We start from the raw sequence: 22,353 nt of genomic DNA, 5'->3' as shown, positions 1-22,353 counted from the left end.
GCAGTGCACTTCATCTGTGATTTCAGAGCACAAAGGGAAAAATAAAGGACACATAAAATAGAGACATTTGTAGAAAAAATCTAACTATAAAGAAATTTAATTACAAAAATGTGAATTATTTTTGTACTTTGCATCACAGTGAGTTTTGATTTACGGTGCTATACCGCGCAATTACTTTTGCATGTCGAAAAACCAAATTACAAGCTTTGCCACTTGTTCCCCCCCCTCAACTATACACCAAAATGAGCCTTGAGGCCATGCGTGGTTTTAATAATGCATGCGTGTTGTTTTTATTTTGCTGTGCATCAGAGACCACTTTGCCATATTTTCAGTTTGTATAATGATCATTTCCACAGAAAGCCAAACCGCACTATTCTTGTCATGGAAAAAGAATAATTAACACTGCAAAGGGTGGACGAGTAAACACAGTTTGCTTCACTTCCACCCCTGCACCCTTCAACCCCATTGCCTCTTCTTTTAAGCAGTGCTACTGCACTTGCTAAAATTGTGCGCCTGCTGAAAGACTAATCTGAAGTACTTCTACCATGCCTTTGCCTTTTTTTTTTTAGTCCACTTCAAGCTCTGGGGGATTGTGCAAGTAGCATACTGATAATGTCATTCTAATTAGCAACATTTTCCAAGGCGTTTTTCAGTAGGTGACCGCTGGGTTCATTTGGAGAAAACAGCACTTAGGATTCAAATGTTAATCAAATCGTGACATCGCTAATAAACTGTAAAACAAGCTTGTAATTTTAAACAGCATTTCCAGAAAGTAGAGTGCAACCCAGAGGTTCAGGCATCAGTTTCAAAAAGCTCTAAAAACATCATACAAAAAAAAAAAAGAAGAAAAAAAGAAAAAGAAAAAAAAAGGAGACAATCCCCAGTCCCGCCTCCATTGGTACCTGTGAGGGATTTGGAGTCCTTTCTGCCGTAGGGATCTGATCCAGTGCCATTTACAGAGCCCTCGTAGCTAATGCAGTCATAACAAAGCAGAGCTGTTCAAGGATGAAAAAGAACAAAAATATATATATATGAAGAGAAAAATGGGGCGATTGAAAATAGTCAAGGACTGCTGATTTTCTTGAAAAAAAGGATAAAATACTTCTTTTTTTTTTTTTTAAATTTGGGGTGCATATTTATATTCTGGCGGCATATCTTTCCAGGAACAGCCCTGTTTGATGTTATGGCTGTTTTAGCCATGCTGAAGCTCTTAAAACCACAGTGACTACCTGGACCTACATGCACCTGCGCAACCAATCATGCCTCCCTGAGCAGCGTAGGTATCAACTTAGTTTAAACAGGCAGGAGCTGGATGAAAACAGTAAACAGTGTTCTGGACACCTGCAAAATGAAAGTAGCAGGTGCAGAGGAGAGGGGGGGAAAAAAGCTTAAACAGAAAGGTAAAGGCAGCAGCAGCAGCAGCAACGGGAGCCTCATAACCTGACAGAAGCCATAATCAAATTTGTTAGTGCTGGAAAAACAGACGTCTGGGTTAGTAAAGAGAAACAGGTTCAGATTACGTTGTGTTAAAAGCTTGACAGTTGAGCCGTTAGATTCAGTCTCTGAGCATTTGACATTAGAACAAAGACTGCGAAACAGATCGAAATGAAATTCTGTTTGTTTTTTCCCCCCTTTTTAAAGATACTTACTAAAAAGGTAGAAATAATGTTTTCAGAGTAAAAGTGCATTATGCATCTCTTGTTCAAAAGTCTTCTTTGCAGTACTTTCAAGATTTATTTCACTTACTTCTCTCTGTGCCGTAAGTTACAGTGAGGTTTATATTCTCCTTCAGTGGTCATAACAATTCGGTCAGTCAGTCCTACCTGCAAAGGCTTTGGAAATCCTCTCCTTCTTCCACTCCCAGGGCTGGTCGTACTCCTCAGGGGGTCGCTCATCATCCTGGGGCAGTCTGCTTTCTCTGGGGCAGCGCAATCGGTCAGGGTCTGAGTCGCCACCGTTCTCAGCTGGCTCGTATGGTGTGTCGTACAAGGGCAGCTGCCTCACGGGTCCGTCCTTAGGACCTCTCCCGCCAGACCTGATCTCTAAAAAACATGAGAAAGACTCATTGTTAATGCTAGGTCTCTGACATAAAACTTTATAGATGAAAGCTATAAAGTTATGACTGTAGGTTCACTGGCAAACACAAAGACAACATATTTTATCAGGCCTGAAGTGGATATTTCTTGTAAAGCACGGAATATGGAAGAAATATGGAAGAAGTAGCCTCACATTTACACTTTTAGCATCTGTGTTAATACAGGAATAAAACTGTGACCAGTGACATCAGTTTGATGGCCAAAGGGCACAACTAGCATCACCTATCAAGCTGAAGACTAGAATCTTGTTTTCTATGTGTTCAAATGAGAAAGTATCCATAGGCTGAGCAAGTCCCTCACTTAGTGGGTTTGGCAAATTTACAGTAATATAGAAATAATAAATAAAATATAATAATAAATTTAGAAAATAAACAGCAAAAAAACAGACTAACAATGTAGTAACTTGTGGTGAGCCAAGTTATCAAAACACTGTTGTACAATATTAAAAGAATGTGCTTTGTCTAAAATACCAAATGCATTTCTTGTACAACAGCTAGAAGCATCTCAGTCAGAGGCCATATGTAAAATAGCAAGGCAATGCAATAGTTAATACCGGCATAAGATGGGTGCAGATAGCACAAGTCCTGCGATATCAGGTACAGAGCACTGTCAAAAGCAGGCTATTCTCACTGAAATCTGCCATCAACAATAGTCAGAAAGCAAAATTGGGCATGAATAAATTGAAAGGCAGGGCCTCCTACAACTATTATTCAGTGAATGGCAGTGACAGTTTGCTGTTGCTATTTGCAGAAAGTGGGAAGCGAGTCTGCACTGAAATAAAAAATAAAAAAAAGGTTGAGTTCATGCAAAAGCAGCTCTCTGCAGAAAGCGTAGAAATCACACAGCGGTCCTCGATGAACATGCCCATCACTGTCAGAACTGAGTTGAATATAAAGTACCAATTTTCTTTCTCTCTGTAACATTTAACAACTCTTTGAAACCAACAGAAACCGTCACAAGCGTTAGAATAATTTTGTCGTAAATTATGTGAAAATGTCAAAGGGCCAAATAACGCCCCTGATCTTGATGTCACAAAAGTGAAGCAAGCTGTGGTTTCTTTTAAATAAAATGTTTTGTAGCCTCAATTTAGTTCTCAAGCCACATAAAGCCTTAAATCCTTTGAGCCTATTCCCTCTAGTGTAGAAATACTTTAATCATTGGTTTTGGAGGTGGATCCCAGAATAACTATTGATATAATACAGGAACGACAGGTTAGCCACAATAATAACAGTGTCACAAAAAAAGCAATTCCCAATACACTGTAGAACAATTTTCCATAATATCTGTGTAACTGAGTAATAAAAAATAGCTTGAAAAAGCAGACAAACACCTATTATGTAGTGATTCACTGCATTATGGCGTCACCACACAAAGTGGTTAAGTACTGACACACGACATGCTCGTTTTAATAATACAAAAACACAGAAACAGTGCTACAGTGTATTCATCAAGTATCACTTGAAGAAGAAATATGACATACTAGATATTTTCCCCACAACCTACCTAATGTATGATTTCATAGCAACCTTTGTACTACTTGTCAGCATTTCTCCATCAGACTTAAATTCTTGGCTAGACGCACAAACAGAAATGATGACCACCTGGTGACCTAATGCATTAGAATTTTTTTTTTTTTTTTTCAGAATGACCTCTCTTCAAGAAACACGGATGTTTGCAACTGGCAGAAAAGATGTGGGCACAACCCACATCCTCAACCCTGCTGTTCAACCCAGAAAGGGATTTTCCTTATGAATGTGACATCATTTAGCAGCAAATACTTATTGTATTAAGTTTATGTGCCACCACTCAGGAAAAGATGAAATGCAGGAGAGGATTTACAGTGCCAGAAAAGAAATAGCAGGATCAAAAAAAAAAAAAAAAAAAAAAGAAGGAGGAGGAGGTGATTTTATCTATCATGGTGGTTGGACAAAAACAAATGTGGGCATAATGACATTATACTTTGTGCAATCTTTGTAGAGTTCAAGAAAGGGCTCTGTTTTTAAACTTTGGTACCCTCCTGGAACATACACCATTAACTGGTTTCTGGAACATTGCCAGTTTGTCTATAGACATCAGTTATAAAACGTCTACGTTTTCTTTTGTTTACATGTATAATCATCAGTGAAACAGAAGGCATTGAACGTTGCTTTGTTGTTCAAAGGCGGTGGAAATACAAAGTAAAACATCTTAAGCGTGTTAACCAAATATGACTTTCCCCCTGTAACTGTTGCATGCAAGGAGCAAAACTGTCAATCCAGTGTACATTTTTATACTCATGAGTCACGTCGCAAATCTAGTTAACATCACCTGACCACAACTAAAACGCATGCCCACCCTTTCACTCTCCATGTAAGAAGGTGAAAAAGACCTGACGATGCTAATGAAGCATCATGCCCTTGAGAACTCTCCTCTCCCTCTTCCACCGCCTCCTCCCCTCTCCAACCTTCCTCTTCTCACATGAAGTTGTTAGCAGCCTGCACCTTTCCTCCTGGGCCACATGAAGCTGTTAGCGGCCAGAACCACCATAGAGCAATGCGATGTGAAGAGAATGAAATATTATGCCACACTACTGCATAATTGCCTCTTGGCCCAAGGGAGCTCTTGCGGAAAAATGAGCAATGCGTTGAGCCTAATGGAGCTACCCGCCACTGGTGGTGGTGTAGGGGTGGAGTGAGGTGAGGCTGCCAGGTCCCGTATCTGAACGTAATCCCGCATTAGACAAACTTGCACTCTTTGATCTTGGCAGTTAAAAGCCTTGGTGTTATGAGATCCTACCACGATTAGGCCCTACCTTTGTTGCAGAAGAACAAATAACTCTGGAAGAAGGGAAAGAAAGCAAGTTGCAAGGAAGGGGGAAAATTAATGGGGGAGGTGTTACATTGGTGGGGTGAGTACACCATGTGGAAAGAACCCTTTAATTGAAGGCATGCTGCCTTCAATAAACTGTTGCGGTGGACTGAGACTCCCTGCTAAACCAGGCTTGTGTATGGAGACAGGAGCCTTGTTGGCCTCCTTACCTTTATTTGCATTTAAAAAAAAAAAAAAAAAAAAAAATTCTTCCTCCCAACCTTTCGTTCTTCCTTCTTTCCTACTGCTCGTCTTATTCATCTCGTCAGTTCCTGTTGATACACGTTTAGTAAACAGGGAGGGGGCACATCTGTCAAGACAAATTGCAGAGACTGGCCTGACCGTGGGGTTGCATGTAGCAACACTGCTGCAGCCTATATTTTGCATTTGACCCCTACCCTCTGATCAGGGTCAGAAGTCAAGCACCACACCCTCTCTTGATCTACCTCATACCTTCCCCTCCCCGGATGTCAGAGTTCCTGTCCAGATGCTGCACTTCCACTTTTTGCTTTTTACAGCCACCCCCCCAAAAAAGCTTGCAAAATGTGATTTATAAACCTCTCTAGGGGGCAGCAACATTGTTTTTGTATGTTGGAAAAGCCCTAATACAGTCCACCACCCTCAACAGGGTTTTCAAAAGTCATGTAGTGGCAGCAATCTAACACCCACAACCATCTGTTTAGTGCTACTAAAAAAGATGTTTGCGATGGCAGCACACTGCTGAGAACCGAACATCTGCCTTTGCACCGAGAAGCAATTTTCCCTAATGAAAAATGACAAATACTGCATGCCAAAATAATAGGTGTCCACAACTGAAGGCAAAAAAACCAAAGTAAAATAAAATAAAATAGGAAAAAGAAAATTTAATCTCCAAAATAAGAGGCAGATCCAATCTTTGTTTTCATTTTTCTTCCTGTGGTTCCAAACTAAGGAGATTAATTCTGAGAGAGAGGAACATGTTCCTTGCTATAAATCCAGGGAGGCTCCTGTTCTACTTACTGCATGAGTAGCCCTCTGGGCATATTATCATGGCAGCGCAAGGGCAGTCAGAAAGCTCTGGATTAAATCAAAAAACATTAACTGCAACAAACCTGGCAGCCGCATCCTGCTGCACATAAAGAACTGATCAAACCATCCTGCCATCACCATCATCCAGACCGATTCTGTGTTATTTTCCTCCATTTCCATTATTGACCGTCAGTAAATTCACTGCATTTGCAAGAAAGTAGCAAACAACTACATAACCGTGCTTTTATTGTGAGGCTAAAGAGTGTAATATGTAAAAGAAAAACACATTTATCTGCCTCTCTGGTTGACTACCACCCACCCACTCACACTGAGCCAGAGAGAATTTGCTGCTGTGAGGCGCTTTCAGGGGCACAGGGAATATCTGGATTTGATTGAGGGCATCTCTTGAGCACTACTGAAGGATTAAATGTGACTGACTTTACACCCCTAGAAAACAATGTGCAGAAAATATCCAGGCTTAAGGATTTGCTCTGCCTGCTCTACCAGCTAAATCACTCTTAAAAGAAATCCTTTATCATTTGAGTTGGCTTGCTTTTTAACAAGGTGAATTTCTGCTGACAGCAACTCCTTAAAGTGAATTACAAAATATCACAAGTGAAACTGGATGTAGAAAATGAGACTAAAAATGGCTTTTTTGTTCATGTATTAAACAGATACATTTAATTGCATTTGCTTTCTGATTCGCTAAAATAATAAAAGACATGGTCCTCCCAAAGACACATATTTAACAGAGGTAGAAAAGGAGCTGATGAACAAAGCTTTGATTTCGTTCCGTTTGATTGGCCTAGTCTGTGACGAGAAAACGGGGTTGATCTGGTGTTCAAAGCCAGAGATTTGAGCAATATCGGGGGCCACCCACAGGTACTGTGTGTCAGTCAGAAAGCTCACTGACAAGTAAAGGTGTTTGTTCATTGACCCATGGCGCCTCTGTGTTGAGTATAAATCTGCTTAGTGACTAGAGCCAAGAGGAGGCTCTTGCTGCTGACGGTTCCCCACAGATCTCTGGGAGAAAAGTTTCAGTAAACAAAGACACCACAGTCCTGTCATCTTTGTGTCTGTATCTTGGCTAAATTATGATTTCATCTCTATGTTTTATAGAACAAAAAGGAGAAAAGACAAACATGAATACATTTATGTATGCCTTTTTAACAGTCTGAAAATATCAACTTAAAAAAAAAAAAATTCATAATAAATATATATTATAAAGAGTTTTTGTGAACCACTCAGCGTAAATGTTTTTCCTATCCATGCTCATGCTGTGACACGTTTGTCCACGTGTGTGGAGGACGTGCATCTGTGTCTCCATCAGCCTCCTGCAGATGGAACAAAAACAGCCATGTCGTTTGTTCTCTCGCTCCTCCTTTCTCCTGGCTTAACACTGCACTTGAGGTGGATACACATTGAGGCCTGTGACAGTCTCACACACACACACACACACACACACACACACACACACACACACACACACACACACACACACACACACACACCTATGTATATATATATATATATATATTTATGGGAAGCCTGGAAACTAAGTGTCAGATCTAGTCTATTCATGCTTGGTCCAGAGAGGAGAATATTTTGGGTCTTGCCACACTATTTTTGGTTCGTTCCTTCCTATAATTTCTGTTTCTGTTGAAGGCTGTACTTACTGAGAAACAAATGACACACAGTGACAGGCGCTTGTCAGCAAACCCACATAATTGGGTCACCTTTGTGAACTGGTGAAAGAAAATCTATTAAAATTATTTAATACAAGACATAAATATGTACTAATTTGTTCAGCGATGGTACAAAAAGAACCTTCTATCAAAATAGCAAAACATAAAAGAAGGCATTGGAACCAGCCAGTCACATATCATGTCCCAGCGAAGGCATGCCTGTGTTAGTGTGTGCACTTTATGCGTAAATTGTTTGTTTCTCTAGGTGGCCTGAGGGAGTAGAAGATGAACAGTGTCTTCCACAGCACTCTGACATGTATATGGATTCATTCCCTTACTGGAAAAGAGAGTAAGCCTAAAGAGACAACATACACAAAGCAGAAAACAAGACAGAGGCGGGCGGTGACGGAAGTAAGCCAGACAAAGTAGCGGAGACAGAGAGCGACGAGGGGAAGAGAGGAAAGCATCGGAAGGAGACAGTAGGGATGTATTTAAAAAAAAAAAAAAAAAAAAAAGACAACAGTGACAGCGAGTGAATAGAGAAGGGGAGGAAAAAAAAGAAAATTAGAGACAGTCAGGTGATGCAAGTTTGCCACAGAGAGAAATATAAAGAGAGAACATCAGGAAGTTGAGGAGAATGAAAGCAGGAAGCACAGATGGTGGGAGAGTGTGGCAAGAATAGATATACATAATAAAAATACATAACAGCGGACAGCTCTAATGAACACATATCACTTGATATTTGAAGCTCAATATTAAGAGACCACTGCTTCTGAAGGGTCAGGAGCCAAGAGGAGGCTTTTGCTGTGAACTGGTTTTAAATATGAAGGAGACGTAAAAATCCTCTTCAACATAGTCTTCTTGCTTTAATTCTCATAGGAGGGGAAATCCTTACTAATCAGTCACACCATTACCAACTATAACTAATACACAATACTCTAAATTTTACCAGCCTCTAAAGAAAAAACATCTTCAGATTTCCTTTACTGCATTTCTTATGATGCTTTTAAACTCATGTTTAAGATGATTTCTTTCTGTAGAGTGATCCATGTCTAACGTGCGTAATATGAAAACAGTTTTTTCCCCAGATGTATCCGAGGTCTAAGCAAATCAAAAACAACCATTTAGAGGAGCACACTTAACTATTCGTATCAGGAAAGGCTACAAAGAAAACAAGTGTACCTAGTATTGCTTTATAGAGAAAAAATATATATCAGTGCTGCCTTCTGCAAGTCATCAGTTGCAAGATTTATGACTTAATTACTTTGGCATGCAGACTAGAGGAAGCGGGAATCAAACCACTGAACCTCTAACTGGTAGACGATCAGCTCTACCTCTTTAGCAATGTTTACATTCAAGAGAAACACCATGAACCCAAATACTTGTAGGTGTGGTGGAACAGATTTAGTCTCAGAAGTAACAATGCTAAAACCATCAAGCGTGGGTGGGTGAGCTTTTGACTATACCATAAATTTTGTCTTTTGAACATTTACAACCAGTTCTAAATGCAGTTTTTCAAGAGTGAAATGCAGTCTGGAACTCTTGTTCTGCCTGCTCTACAGAGGTGGCATACATGTATATAATCGCATCATCAGCCTAGAGATGTACTTTTGCTGGAATGCTTGCGCCAAAATAAATAGAAGATAAAATCAGTCCGAAAATGACCCAGCCTCTAAACTCCCCAAATTCCAATCTGATCACTTCTTGTATGTCCAGAATGAATGTGATTTCTAGATGCACTACTTTGCAAGTTCTGTAGGTTGTGCCCCTTGCTAGACTCCACAGCGTACCCTCGGAGATCCAGTATCTGGACTGTGACAGATCAGGATGCATGATGGGAATTTTCACAACACTGGTTTCAAACATTGTCTGAGAACCATGAATGTTGTCTACAGCAGGTAAAAACCTAAGAGATCAACAAAGTCATCCAGAATTCATAATACAGTTGGCAAATTGTTATGCAAATATTTTACAAATATCAATCTGACTGTGGTGCTAAGACACATTGAGAGATTATCAGTCAGCAGGATTCAGGTCATATTTAAATTTTGGCCAAAGTGTTGGACTACTCCCAACTCACTGACATCGTCATCACTGTCAGCAAACTACTTGATGAGGTCAAGCACTCAACACACACAAACTTAACACTTGAATAAGTCTTGAGTTAAGCCTAAGAGCTTCCTGTTTTATTTAAAGGATCAGCTTAATAGCTGACACAGTCTGGCAGTAATGAGTAATTAACTGGATTTTCTGATTACCATGGGATCATTTAACACTGTAAAATCGACTCCCTGTGATTTGATTCTCGCATCACTGTCTGATTGGCACTGCCTCACCTACATAAACGCCTGCCCACTGTAGGACCAGCGCATATAAGGTGGCATTGATTCTTTGCGTAGCTGCAATCACAGCTCATTAGGACTGAGGTAAAAGCTCATTAATAGAAGATTAATGGGAACAGTGGCTTGGACAGGTGCCTACCTAACAACATGAATCACAGCATAGTCCGAACAGCTAATTTATACCGCTTCATGGTGAACAAACAAAAGACAAGCGACAGATCAGCATACTGACACAATGACAGCAAGCACAGATACGAGAAGTCATTTGCTCTGGCTGTCAACTGCACTGCAGTAATAGAAATTCCATTTCAACCGACAGTCAAACACACAGAAGCCGAAATAATTTCTCGACAAACAGTGAGGAAGACTTCATGTGAAGCAGAGACAGGCTGCTTGGCTGATGCTGCTGGATGCAGTGTCCCACAGCCTTATGGGAGCAGAACATTTTTTCTGACGACTGTAGCTCTGAGCCATGCTACACTCTGTAGCTATTGTTCCTGAGCTGAGATAAGACATACGGTGGATTAGAGGGGAGTGCATCCAGAGTTCAGGTTGTGTATAGCTGGTGAAAGGAGAAGACAGCATGGGAATGGGATTGGTTTTGGGAATGGAAATGGGAAGAAGAGAGTGGTAAGCACCTTTTGTCCTGATTCCTGGGTTGTCACAGAAGAGGGGGACAGGGGAGTCAGATGACACGTGGATGTGGCTATGATGTATTGCCACTTCATGCCTCTACCCCATTGGGGGTCAATAGCCCATTAATGTTGAAAGGCCTCCAGCAACAGTCAGCAAAGACCCACTCGCGCCCCCACCACCTTGCTGCCACAACCTTCAACTAGCTCACATTCCTCCCGGGAATGTCAAGACAGCTCATTCTACTTCTCTTTTAGAAAGAAAATGCGTTGGAAAATGGACTGGACATTGGAAAGGAAAGTGCTATATAGGGCCTACAAGGGCTGTCTTATCCTCCCCAAATTATTTGCCAATATAAACAAACAAAGAAAGATTTAAATTGTAAAATTTTACATAAAAAAGATTGATAAAAAAAAAAAAACATCCAAAAAACCCCAAAGATTACAAATTTCCCAAATATCACCATTCAAAAATCATACAATTCCCAATTAAATATATAGTTTATACGATCTGCAAATCATCTTCTTGTGTTTTTGGTTCACAACTTTTTAAAGATAAGTTTGTATAATATACAAAGATAATCACGTTGGATTTCCAGTTATACTTCCCCAAGAGTCTAGCTTCAACAAATAAAAACAGAAAAAACAACACACGCACTAAACACTTAAGCGGTGAAGGCGCGAGAATCTCACGCTTTTAAGTCTATTTTTTTTTTCTACATTTTGCCTCATTGTGTGATAATCCGATAATCTCCCCCTGCAGCACAACAATGCAGACAGAAGCCGCAGCCTAGAAATATGAGGAAAATTAAGTTCTATCACCTCCGCACTTAACGGTGCTGACAGACACCGCGCTCTCCTTAGGCTGTCTCTCATTAGTGGAGATAGATTCATGCTCAAACGCTGACATATTTTACTCTCAAACTGGGTTGCAAACAGAGGACAGAAGCAAATCATTTCTTGTGGCAAAATTATACAACCTGAACTGTGCGTGACCTCAGTTTTGCTACTCGTAATTCACAGTAAAGTCTAAACTACAAATACACCCAATGAGCATTTAAATAATAAAGCATAATGCCACTCTTACTATTCCATCACTTCAAAGTCATGGCTCATTTATGAGTCATATTGCGCATAAATGAGGACGCTATTGCAACGAAGTAGGAGAAATAGTGTAATTAGCTCAACAGAAAGGCATAAATATTTATTATGTCCAAAAAAAGTTAGATTTTCAGGCTAAAGGGGGGGTACATAGGGAGACGCCAGAGTGCTTGGTATTGATTTGTTCTCTTTATCCGAGATAGCTACTTCTGCTGGTGCAGCATTGTGACCTGTGTACCAATCCTGCTATTCCAGAGGACGTACGTGTCCTTGGGGAAAACGTGCATTAGCGAGGCTCGGGCAATGCAAATAGTTACACAGCATTGACCGTGGTCTCTCTTGACACTTGTGCTGTTTTGACCTTCAGATGAGTGCTGCCTCTTGGTAGGTGTTCCCCACTTGATTACACATGAGGAGAAGTAAATACAGTAAAGGCGGATTACCACTGTAAGCTGCTAACAGTGTTTACATGACTGCCTGTGATCTGATCCCTGTCACCCTGCTTCTGAGCAAATGAAACAACATGACTGCCAGCAGATTAAACAATGGGGAACACCAACAGTCTTAGAGAAAGTGGGTTCGAAATATTTTACAAAAGGATAGTTGCAGTCCACTTATCAGATTTCCACAGCAAACTGCAACATATTGAGCTAAAATGCAGAATGAGCAATACAAGTCTTTTGGCAAATACACAAAATAAACTTTCAAAATTGGACCTTTGTTCAGGAAATGATCGAATTTTTACTGAAGTGTATTTTGCCAACAGCATTCAGAAAACAGACTCCCTTGAGGTCAGACGTAATTGATAACTTGATCACTCAGGCATTTGTGCTGCGCTGGTTTTATTTTAGCCATTCAACTTCATCCTCTATAAAAAGAAAAGATGTGGCAGAGATGTGGCTCTAACGATATAATGGGAGAGTGGATAATGTTTTTCATGTTTTATGTTTCTGGTGGAATGCATTTTGTATAAAGCCCACGCTCTAATACTGAAAGCATCCAGTCCAACGATCAGACATGAATCATTGCAAATAGCCAAAGCCTAATTAAAACCTACTGTAAAAGTGTCTGACTACAGCTAGAGACTGCGCTGTCGGTTACTCCAGCTAAACTTTACACATATGCACTGGTTTCAAAAAGCAAACAAAAGAAAAAGAAAACCAATAACATATCGTAAAAGCTTTATATAAGCAAAATGATTAACGTCATACACTTCACTCCTCTAGCGCCTTTATGTACTTTGGTCTTTGGATCTGCAATATATCCAGTGAGCTGCACAAGAGTGAAAGTCTACCCTGTGTGTGTATGTTAGTGTGTTTGTTGTCTGTCCTCTTCAGCTTCCATTAGATCAGACATTAGACAGCCTGGAGAGAAACCTCTGATAAAGTCCAGTCAGACCTCTCAGCTCTGTCCAACCTGATTCAGTCTGACAGGGCTGATAGACCAGAGCTGGGAAGGCACATGAAATATGAGCTAGCAGTAAGGGCCACGGCATTTCTTATAAAACTAAGGTAAAAAGGACCGAGCAATTTGCAATAAAACATCCAAATGTGCATCGTTCTTTCTCTGTGCAACCAAACCACATTAAATCTGGGTTTTAGAAAGGGAAGTGCAGTAAAGTCCTTATATGCTCCCACGAAATCTCTCTTCATTTTCATGGACGTTTTACCCGCATGCCTACCAGTTGGCACAAATATGCTAACCAAGCTCCCAACAGGTGTAGCTGAGACCAAGACCTGCCTGACTACAGCGCAGACTGGAAGAACAAACACCGTCGTAGCAGATGGTCATTTGCATCATTTTCTCATGCGCCATTGTGGCACTGAGGAAAAGGCAGAAATGGAGTATAACAGCAGGGGTTTTTACGCAATATTTCACCATTCTTATAAGATGTACAGAGAGCGAAAGTAAACATGAATGTTGGTCATGCTAATGAATGCATCCACAAGCTGGAATGCATTTGTGTCACAGTACAGTTGCTGTGTTGCTGTGATATTCAGATCCAAACAAGAAATTTATAGCATATTTTTATCTCATGAATTTGTACCCGTGCCTTTTATTAACTCACATGATGTATTGATTTCTTTTTTATTAACGCTTTTCTCTCTTGTTTTATTACATCATCTTTCATGACACTCAAAAGCCTTTTGATTGATTTGTCACACTGTATCAAAATTAAAATTCTTTATCCCTTGTTGGTATTTAGGTCAATATTTGACAACAGCGAATGGGATGATGCATATTTTTTGTTTCCATACAAACAATACATATTAAAATTTCATTAGCTTTCACATGGCTCACTGTTAATCAAAGCGTTTTAAAATTCATGGCACGAGCTTACACATCAATACTGCTGAGCACCTGCCCTTGAGGAGTAAACAAGACAATGCAATAGCTGGCAAAAAGAAGAAGAAAAGAAATGTCATTTCAAAAGAAAGGACAAGAATACATTTCAACACGGTTGTCAATTCAAATCTTGTTTCCAACCAAAGTCGATTTTATTAAAAAAAAAATTGTGATAAAAGTTGACGTGTAGTTATGGTGAAGATTAAAGGCACATGAGCCAATGTGTGCTCATGGTGACGGTATGTAATGAAACTCAAACGTCAGTTCAGTCTCACTCCAAATGAAGCTCTTAATTTTACTCTTCTTCAAATTTGCTTTATTCACACTCTACAAGGAGCTATCACATAAAAGCGAGCTCATTTTCCTTAATGAGTCAAACACAAAACAAAAACTCCAGATGACTGAACAATGAATGCTAATCGACCCCAAGAGTGCACTGTAGAAAATGAGCTCTTGTAAACAAAACTGATTACCAGTGAAAAAAAAAAGTTGCAAAGTAAACCTGGAATAAACTAGTTCTATCGCTCCTCATGAATACATTTCTTAAGCACCTAAACGACTTCCACAGCGCTCGCGTCCTTAAGTGGGGTATGACATGTGGCACTTCATAAACTACAGGAGCAGGAGTAATTTATGGACAGCTGATTGATGGTGTGTGGGAATTAGTGCTAAAGATTTTCGACTTTTTTCTATGTGTCAGGTTAAAGTACTACCATAACAAAAGGGCTCGTCAATAAAGGCTCGTAATGACCGACCCTAGAATTAGTATACAATTTTGACGACAGGATCTCTGCTTTGCATTTTCTTGTGGAAATATATATATAAAAAAAAAAAGAAATTCAGCGGAAGTTTAACTTCACTCTTAACCTTTTTTTTTTAAATTGTTTTTTTAGCACAACTTTTTGCTCATTTATTTACACTTGTAACGTTATTCTTCTTACTCTTAGTTTAAATTTTATTTATGAGCTGCTGACTTTAATTTAACAAAGTATAAATTGGCCTTGCAGACAATCTGAAATCATAAGTGCATCCCAATCTAGTCTTTAAAAAAAAATTCAATCAAATATAATTTAAAAAATGTGCAAAACTGTATAATAGCTACGAACATGATTTAATCAGATAGGATTGAGGAAAGACAAACATAGCTGCCTTGATTCGCAGTAAAAAACAGCTCGCAACGTAATAATACGATGTCAGTGTCTGCTATGCCAGGTCCCACACCTTTTTGACACTTTTATGACACCTCTCTGTTGGCTGGACCCCAGACATGTGCCTGCAGTATGCCATGTGGGCTTCTCCACAAATTTGCCAGCAGCAACAGCAGCAGCGCTGGTCGTTCCTCTGCCAAACATCCGTCAGCGCTCTCCTGATTTTTATAGTTCAAGTTCCAAAAAAACACCACCAATGAAACTACAGTTTGCCAGCGCTGTATTTTGGGAAAGAGTGTGTCACTATTGCAGAACAGTTATTAACATTTGACCGGAATCAGGCTCAGGACTTGCGTTAGAATGTCCCTTAAAATATATTCATACCCCGCCTTTAAAAGTCAGCGGGAATCCTGTAAAAACACTCATGCCAATAAAAACTGGATAATGCTGAGTGAGTAATTTTTGCCTCATCCCTTTCCCGGATCCAATAATGGTCCATGCCATTGCAGAGAAAACAAAAAACAAAAAAACCCAGCAGAAGGCTGAAAGAACTGCCAAGCTATAAGGCTCATCCCACTGATGAAGCAGCAGAAGTTGGTGTGACAGTACAAGTCAAAAGAACGGCTTGTTTGCACTGCAACTAACTCTTTGTGGCAAAAAAAATAAATAAAAAATGCACTTTTACATTTATAGTATATACGGAAGCCATTGCAGGCAGTCAACATGTAGTAAAGATGAGCCAAACTAGGTTTTACTCTCCCACTTCTTCCACTGTTTCCCTCAGGAGTGTAATCATCCTCCATGTGGTTTGGCCGCCTCCTTCAACCCCAGCAGGAATGCCTTCTCCATTGCCAAAATCCCTTTCACAAAATGTGGATGCAAGCAAAACACAAAGAGCCAGGCCGTGGAGCAGGATGAAGCTCATTCTGTCACTAGGGCAGGGAGCGTGATATCAAAGTGTTATAAGCAGCTGCCGAGTATGTTTTGTAGGAATGCTACTATTGATTTAAGCCAGCTCCCTCTGTATATCACGCTAGTTGGAAGGAATGACATGCTGGCCTTTTTTTAACAATAGTTATTCACATACTCAAGCATGCACGAGAACACACATACAGAGAACTCCACCTTTTAGGTCAAAACCATCTATTACTGTGGTCTAAACTACAATATCATGGCTTCACAAGGCTGCATACCTGCTGTTAGTCTGGTATTTAGCTGGTTATAGCACTAGCGAGTGGGAGGCTTCTGGATTTGTCTCCTTCTGCAGCTGTGTGGGCGACTGTATTCAAAAAAGGCCATGTTAATGAAAGGTCACCTGGTACGCACAAATATGAGACAAGTAGCTACATGAACACATTTGACGCCACAGACGATTGGCACAAATGTGTGGAGAGCACACAAGATGCATACCAGTGGCTGACAATCACACGCATGGATGTGCCGCACTGCCACGAAAAATACTCCCTACCCCACCTCCCTACAGAGTAACAGGGGTGGGCTGACAAGACCCATCCCGCTCAGAGCTGCTAACACATTCTTGCACCTGCTGCCTCACTCCCGACTGCTCCTCATGCGCTCTCTTTAGGGAGCACACACGCCGGATTCCACACGTGTCGCGGCTGACTGTTGAACGGTCATAATCTTTCTGCTATGCACAGTTGTGCTGTTAACTTCTGACAAGTGTATTTCTAACTTGAGCGCTCTGTTTTCTTCAATGAATAAAACATAGTTTTGCTGAAAAGGAGCCTCTACGGGACTGACAGGACATTAGGCAAATGAAGAAATGTTAGCGGGGAGGAAGGAAGCAATCTCTGCCATCTTATGCGAGGAGTAAGACTTTTGATTGTAGGTCTACTTGTCTATATACGTGTGCGTGTGTGAAATGTGTGACAGGGAAAGAAACAAACATGTAGGCAGGCCCTGCCCTACAAAACATACGGAGGAGACAGGGGTTCTGTGTTCTAGTTCTGTGGGCGTGGAGATGAAAGACTGAGAAGTCTGACTTTTTGCACTTCCTGCTGAGACATAGGAAGCTACCAAAATCCTGTCAGGAACAGGAGGGGCCAATTTCTTCTGGCTCAAATTTTCTATAACTTGTCAGCCTCTGCTTCACACACTACAGAGAAAGACAAAAAAAAACAAAAAAACCCAAGATTGCTGAATGACATTATCACCTTTCTTGTGTGTACTCTATATGCGATCATGTCACAAGAGAAACAGAACGATTCAACACTTACAGTCTAAATAACAGTGGGAAAGACGAGAATATTGTCGGAAGCGTCTTATCATCATGCTCTGTGTGTACTGACATTTTCCACTGCTGTTGTGTAAATTCTTGTGGACACAGTGTGGAGGATGTGGCACCAGCGAAAGCATTCTCTGCTGGCTAAATGATACCTGACCTTTCCACTGGCAGTCTGCAAAACAGGGAGCCCAGCTCACAAGTGAGTCTTGATAGGACACAAGGGGCGGAGCGGCAGATGAGGCTGAAAAATATTTACGGCTCCAAGAACTCATGAATACACGCGTGAATGGATGAAAAAGATGACACGGTTGTTGCAGATGAGGAGGATTATCCCATCCTTACGCTTTTGTTCCCTTGAAATGGTTAATTTTGAATGGCTGTCTGCTTGCATTAGCAGGCTTCATTAATAACATTCATTAGCCATTCAGGGTCTATTTGAACAGAGCATCAAGAATCTTCAGCCTCCCCTGGCTCCCGTCCTGATACACTTACATGGACCATGTAATGCCTGCAGGACAATTCAATTAGGAAAGAGGCATTTGATCACCATTAAGACTTAAGACTCACATCTTAAAAGCATAATTTATCACCATCAAGGTCTATTGTATGACAGTGCTAGATTAGACGTCCTGAGCATTTTCTGGAAGGTGACACATAGCTTCTTAGAACTGTTAGGGGTAAATGAGATTAGCCTAGTCTCCTCCTCTCTTTAAAAAAAAATGGAGCCCCGAAGAACTAATGATACAGTCTCACTTGTTTTTTATTGTTTTTACCTACAATAGATCATGACTGAACACAAGCCATTTGTTGTCCTTCTCATCATAATTACACAGTTTCCAGGAGAGAGCAGCAGAGGCAGAAACAATCAATCACAAGAAGCCCATCTGCAGATGTCTCTTTAAATCATCCACAAATCAAGGCCATGAACAATATCCACCGAAACCAAAAAGGGGAGTTGTATTGAAACAAAACCACTCCAAGGTCCATTTGCGGTGAATGAAACCTTGCCAAGTGGAAGGAGAATGAGCAAGAGTTGAAAAATGGGATGAAAAAAAAAAAAAAAAACAGAAGAGGGGAAATGAAGATGCCAGGAAGTAAGGCAGGGTAGTGTGTGAACAGCCCTCTGTGCCAGCTGACCCACTGTTGGCAGGTCTGGCTGCTGGGCTCTTGCTACTCTCAACAGCACCCAGACGCAGAGGGGAATCCGAGGTAATTTGTCCACTTGTTTGGATAATCCACCATCTGCCACACTGCGAAAGGCCTCAGGCCCAACCTTAAGGCTCAGTGTTGGACTCAAATGCTAAACATATGGGGGCAAGCAAAAATGAAGTCCAATTTTTTCTCAGGGCACCACAATTTCAAAACAAGACATAATCAGGGAGCTCCAAAACAAAAATCGAAAAAGCATTCTTTCTGGACAAATCAAGCATGATTTATGATGCAACATTTTAGTCCATTTAGTAGCATTTTAGATAATTAACGTTTATTTTCCAGGTTTATTTTTAGAATTTGGGATAATCGAAAGCAGCAGATTTTCTTTACTTCTTTTAAGTGTTTATAAGTGTGAATATTTTGCACAGGGCAATAAGACATGGACTGCAGCTCAGCTCAGTTATTGCTTTCATCTCTATCGAACATCACAGGTCAACTCCAATTTGGTGCTAGCTGTTTTGTTTGCTAGCAATGGATAAAGCTAATTTATTTTTATTCAGTTCAAGTCTGTTTCCTTATAAAGTCCCAAATCCCAACCACGGTCAAAAGTGATCTTTGATCAGTATCAATGCAAACTTCAGCCTTATTTGGCAAGAATTCTATGTCATTGCTACACAGTAACTGCAAACTTCTACAATATAACCTATGACGTAACCTGCCATCTGCATTTCGGGCTACTTTTTGTTGCAATTTTTGAGTTTTTCAGTAACAGAATAACAACCATGTCACAGTATATGGAATACAAATCATACAATTAATATAAAGACTCACAAATGTTAGCAAATTCCTGAAGAGCGATTGAAAAATATTAGAATGTAGGTGAGGGAACGTAAAAGGACAAAAGAAGAAAAACATGTTTGCACCCTGAAAACAAAGACGACGACGCTGGAAGTAAAAAAGTCCCAGCACTTTACTTGTTTGCACTGCATATAAAACTCTGGGACATGAGCACAAGTTAACTGACACATAATCTACCAGCACAAGCATAAATGCAAGCAACGCTGTCAGCCACTTATGTAGGTTATGTATTAGACTCCACAGTGATTCACAGCAGGAGTCTAAATCAGGCCTCAGTTAACACATTTTTTCGTTTGTCTCCAGATAACCTGGTACCATTCTAATATTCATGAACAACATCGAATTAGTCAGAAAAACACGATATAAACCAACAAATGCAACAGCACAGCACATTTGTAAATGTGCACTTGCAGGATGTAAAACATGCTATTACGGGAACTCCAAACTGCAACTTTACTAAAGCAGAATCTGTAAACATAGATAAAAACACACACGCTCAGTGATGCGCAGTGACTATCCTTCAGTATTACTGTAGGTTCAATCAGCTGTTGGTGCTGCAGTTTCTCCAGCAGTGAACAATTAAGAGACAGACAACCTCTTAACTGCACTCTCTTGGATCAAAGACCATCCTGGTCTTCTGAAGTTGCAACACAGCCCAGCACTTAACATTCTCTGATGTGAATTAGAGAAAGCTGTAGAATAAATTCATAATATTTAAATAGAGATTGCAGGTCTGCAGCACCCACACTGGCACAAGGGAAACTATATTTGTACCACCAAAAGGAGGATAGCAAAGCGTACTGAAATGTCATGGAAAACCCATTTCAGGAAGGTTTACCATTCTATCAAGAATTATTTCTTTCAATTTCCTGGTTGTTTATAAGGATAGGAAATGGAGGAACATGCGAGGCTTCATCATTTACATGACTGGGCCCTCAAATGACCTTTGAAAAATAGAAAATTACTTTCCAGATTCTGGAGTGAAAGGAGAACACAGTTGTAAGAAGTGAATACTGAAAACAGCAATATCCAAGTCTATCATTATCAAGTGAATAAACATGACAATATTTTGGTGCGGTGAACATCATCCTTTGGAAATTAAGTTCTTAAACCAGCTTCAGCGCAATACAGGTTAGCTTACTGCACCTCAAAACAATGAAGAAAAAAATGAACAGGTAAGCCGACAAGAGTGGAATGAAACACAGAGTGAGACTTGGCAGAAAGAAATCCAAACAACAACACTCTTGGTCATATGCCTAAGATTGCTCGCCACACTATTTCTCTGCTGTATTTCTTTTGACAACAGAGTGTTGCGGCAGCTACTCACAGTGCTTTGAAGTGCCGTGAAATGACACAAACAGTACTTTCGGAAAAGGATGAACTGAGTCACCGGGCAGTGGCGTGACCAGGTCTGGAGATGATTACTGCGAGGAGGCTGTGAGGAGAATAACTTGGTGAAGAGTGTTCTGCTTTTTGGTCCTTAGCTTGGCTGCATGGCTGCATAGTTAACAGGTTCCCCACTAAGAAGATGACTTTGATTTATAGTCAAATGAAGTAAACGATTATCCTGGTGATCAAAGCCTGGATTTCCCCTCAAGTCACCAACATCTGCTGGTCTTACATAAACATTGTGCCCTTAAGGAAACATCACCGTGTATCTATTAATAACTGATGATTTTCTATCACTAGCTTTAAGTCACACAAACACTGCATATTTCCTGTCAGAATTTTTGATTTTCCACAATCAAAGCAGGTCAACATTCTATTCTATTCTATTATTAGCAGGAAACCATTGCCACAAAATGAACTGAGTCAGCAGGTTACTGTTTGTATCGCACACACGTTTTGCTGCCATCTTAACCGCATGCAATGAACAACTTCTTCCAGTTATGGGTACTAGTGCAGGGAATTAAAGTTTCTGTAAGGCTAGCATGTGCTGAGAGCAGCTGGATCCCCAAAGACTGTGCTCATCCATATAGGCAGTGTCTGTATGGATGGACACAGACTGTGCTCATCCATACAGAAACTGCCTATGAGAGATACTTAAGAAGTCTGCATTTTGGTTTAACACTGAAGCAGAGCATTATGGCTTTATCATTAAAACCATTTATTTAAAAATACTGAAAACAGCTATGCCTCTGAGGAGATGTAGTGGAAATTAGAAGTCTTCATAGGTCCGGTCAGACCTGTCTTTTTGAACTCAGTTGAGTTGGAAAAGGTACAAACGCCACTTAGTCGAATTGGGTCAGGGAAGATCCTTTACAGGATTTGTGGGTCAATATGTAAAATGTCTGGATTAATTTTTATATAAAATTATGAAGCACATAAGCAAACTATTTTAGTTCCTTTTAGTTCTTACTCGCTGCTCGTGTTATTCCTTGTGCTGCCGATGAGGTTTCTGTTTTCTCTCCATTACAGCCTCATTATGGACTGGGCTCAGCTATCCTTCGTTTCAGGTAGGCTGTTTGTTGGGTTCAGCTATCCCTTTTTTATTGGAATCCTAATGTATGCAGATCAGATTCCACAGGTCTGCTTCAGATGGGGTCCAACGTTTTTGGAGCAATGAAAAATCTCAACCGCAGACCACCTGCCAAACTGCAACAAAAATCCAATAAGTTACAAGGTCTGGGAGAAATCCCGTCTGAATTCTCTTGTGCCATAATTTGCATCTCCTATTGCTCGTTCCAGCTAGGCCATATGTAGACAAGTGAATGGATGTGTTCTGGTTGCCCAAATCTGTAATTTGACAAACACATTACATGGAGTTCTCAATGTTATCAGAATTACTGCTGTTTTTTGAAGAGCGGGACGGGTTCATTTTCTCAATGCTTACCGGTGCAACTTGAGCATCTGCATGCTCTCCCAGACTGCTGAATGAGTGCAAATTGCTGTA

At 40.4% G+C, this 22,353-nt stretch overlaps 1 protein-coding gene across 4 annotated transcripts in view; it reads right to left on the bottom strand.

Annotated features, from left to right (window-relative positions):
* shf (Src homology 2 domain containing F) overlaps positions 1–22,353 on the bottom strand; it is a 93,537-nt gene that overhangs the window by 22,770 nt on the left and 48,414 nt on the right. For 2 of the 4 annotated variants that reach the window (XM_085260251.1, XM_085260099.1), the window contains exons 3-4: positions 1,824–2,042; positions 903–995 (exon numbers count right to left, since the gene is read on the bottom strand). In XM_085260251.1, coding sequence (XP_085116377.1) covers positions 903–995; positions 1,824–2,042 — 312 coding nt within the window. The remainder of the gene's footprint in view (positions 1–902; positions 996–1,823; positions 2,043–22,353) is intronic. The other 2 variants (XM_085260017.1, XM_085260180.1) reach the window with 1 other exon arrangement.

The sequence above is a fragment of the Mchenga conophoros genome, linkage group LG1 (assembly GCF_057382185.1).
Source record: "Mchenga conophoros isolate Kocher_MC1m ecotype Shallow Benthic linkage group LG1, M_conophoros_male_GT1.1, whole genome shotgun sequence".
NCBI classification, from domain to species: Eukaryota; Metazoa; Chordata; class Actinopteri; order Cichliformes; family Cichlidae; genus Mchenga; species Mchenga conophoros.
The sequence above is the reverse complement of the archived record's forward strand: the minus strand, read 5'-3'. Positions and strand labels throughout refer to the sequence as shown.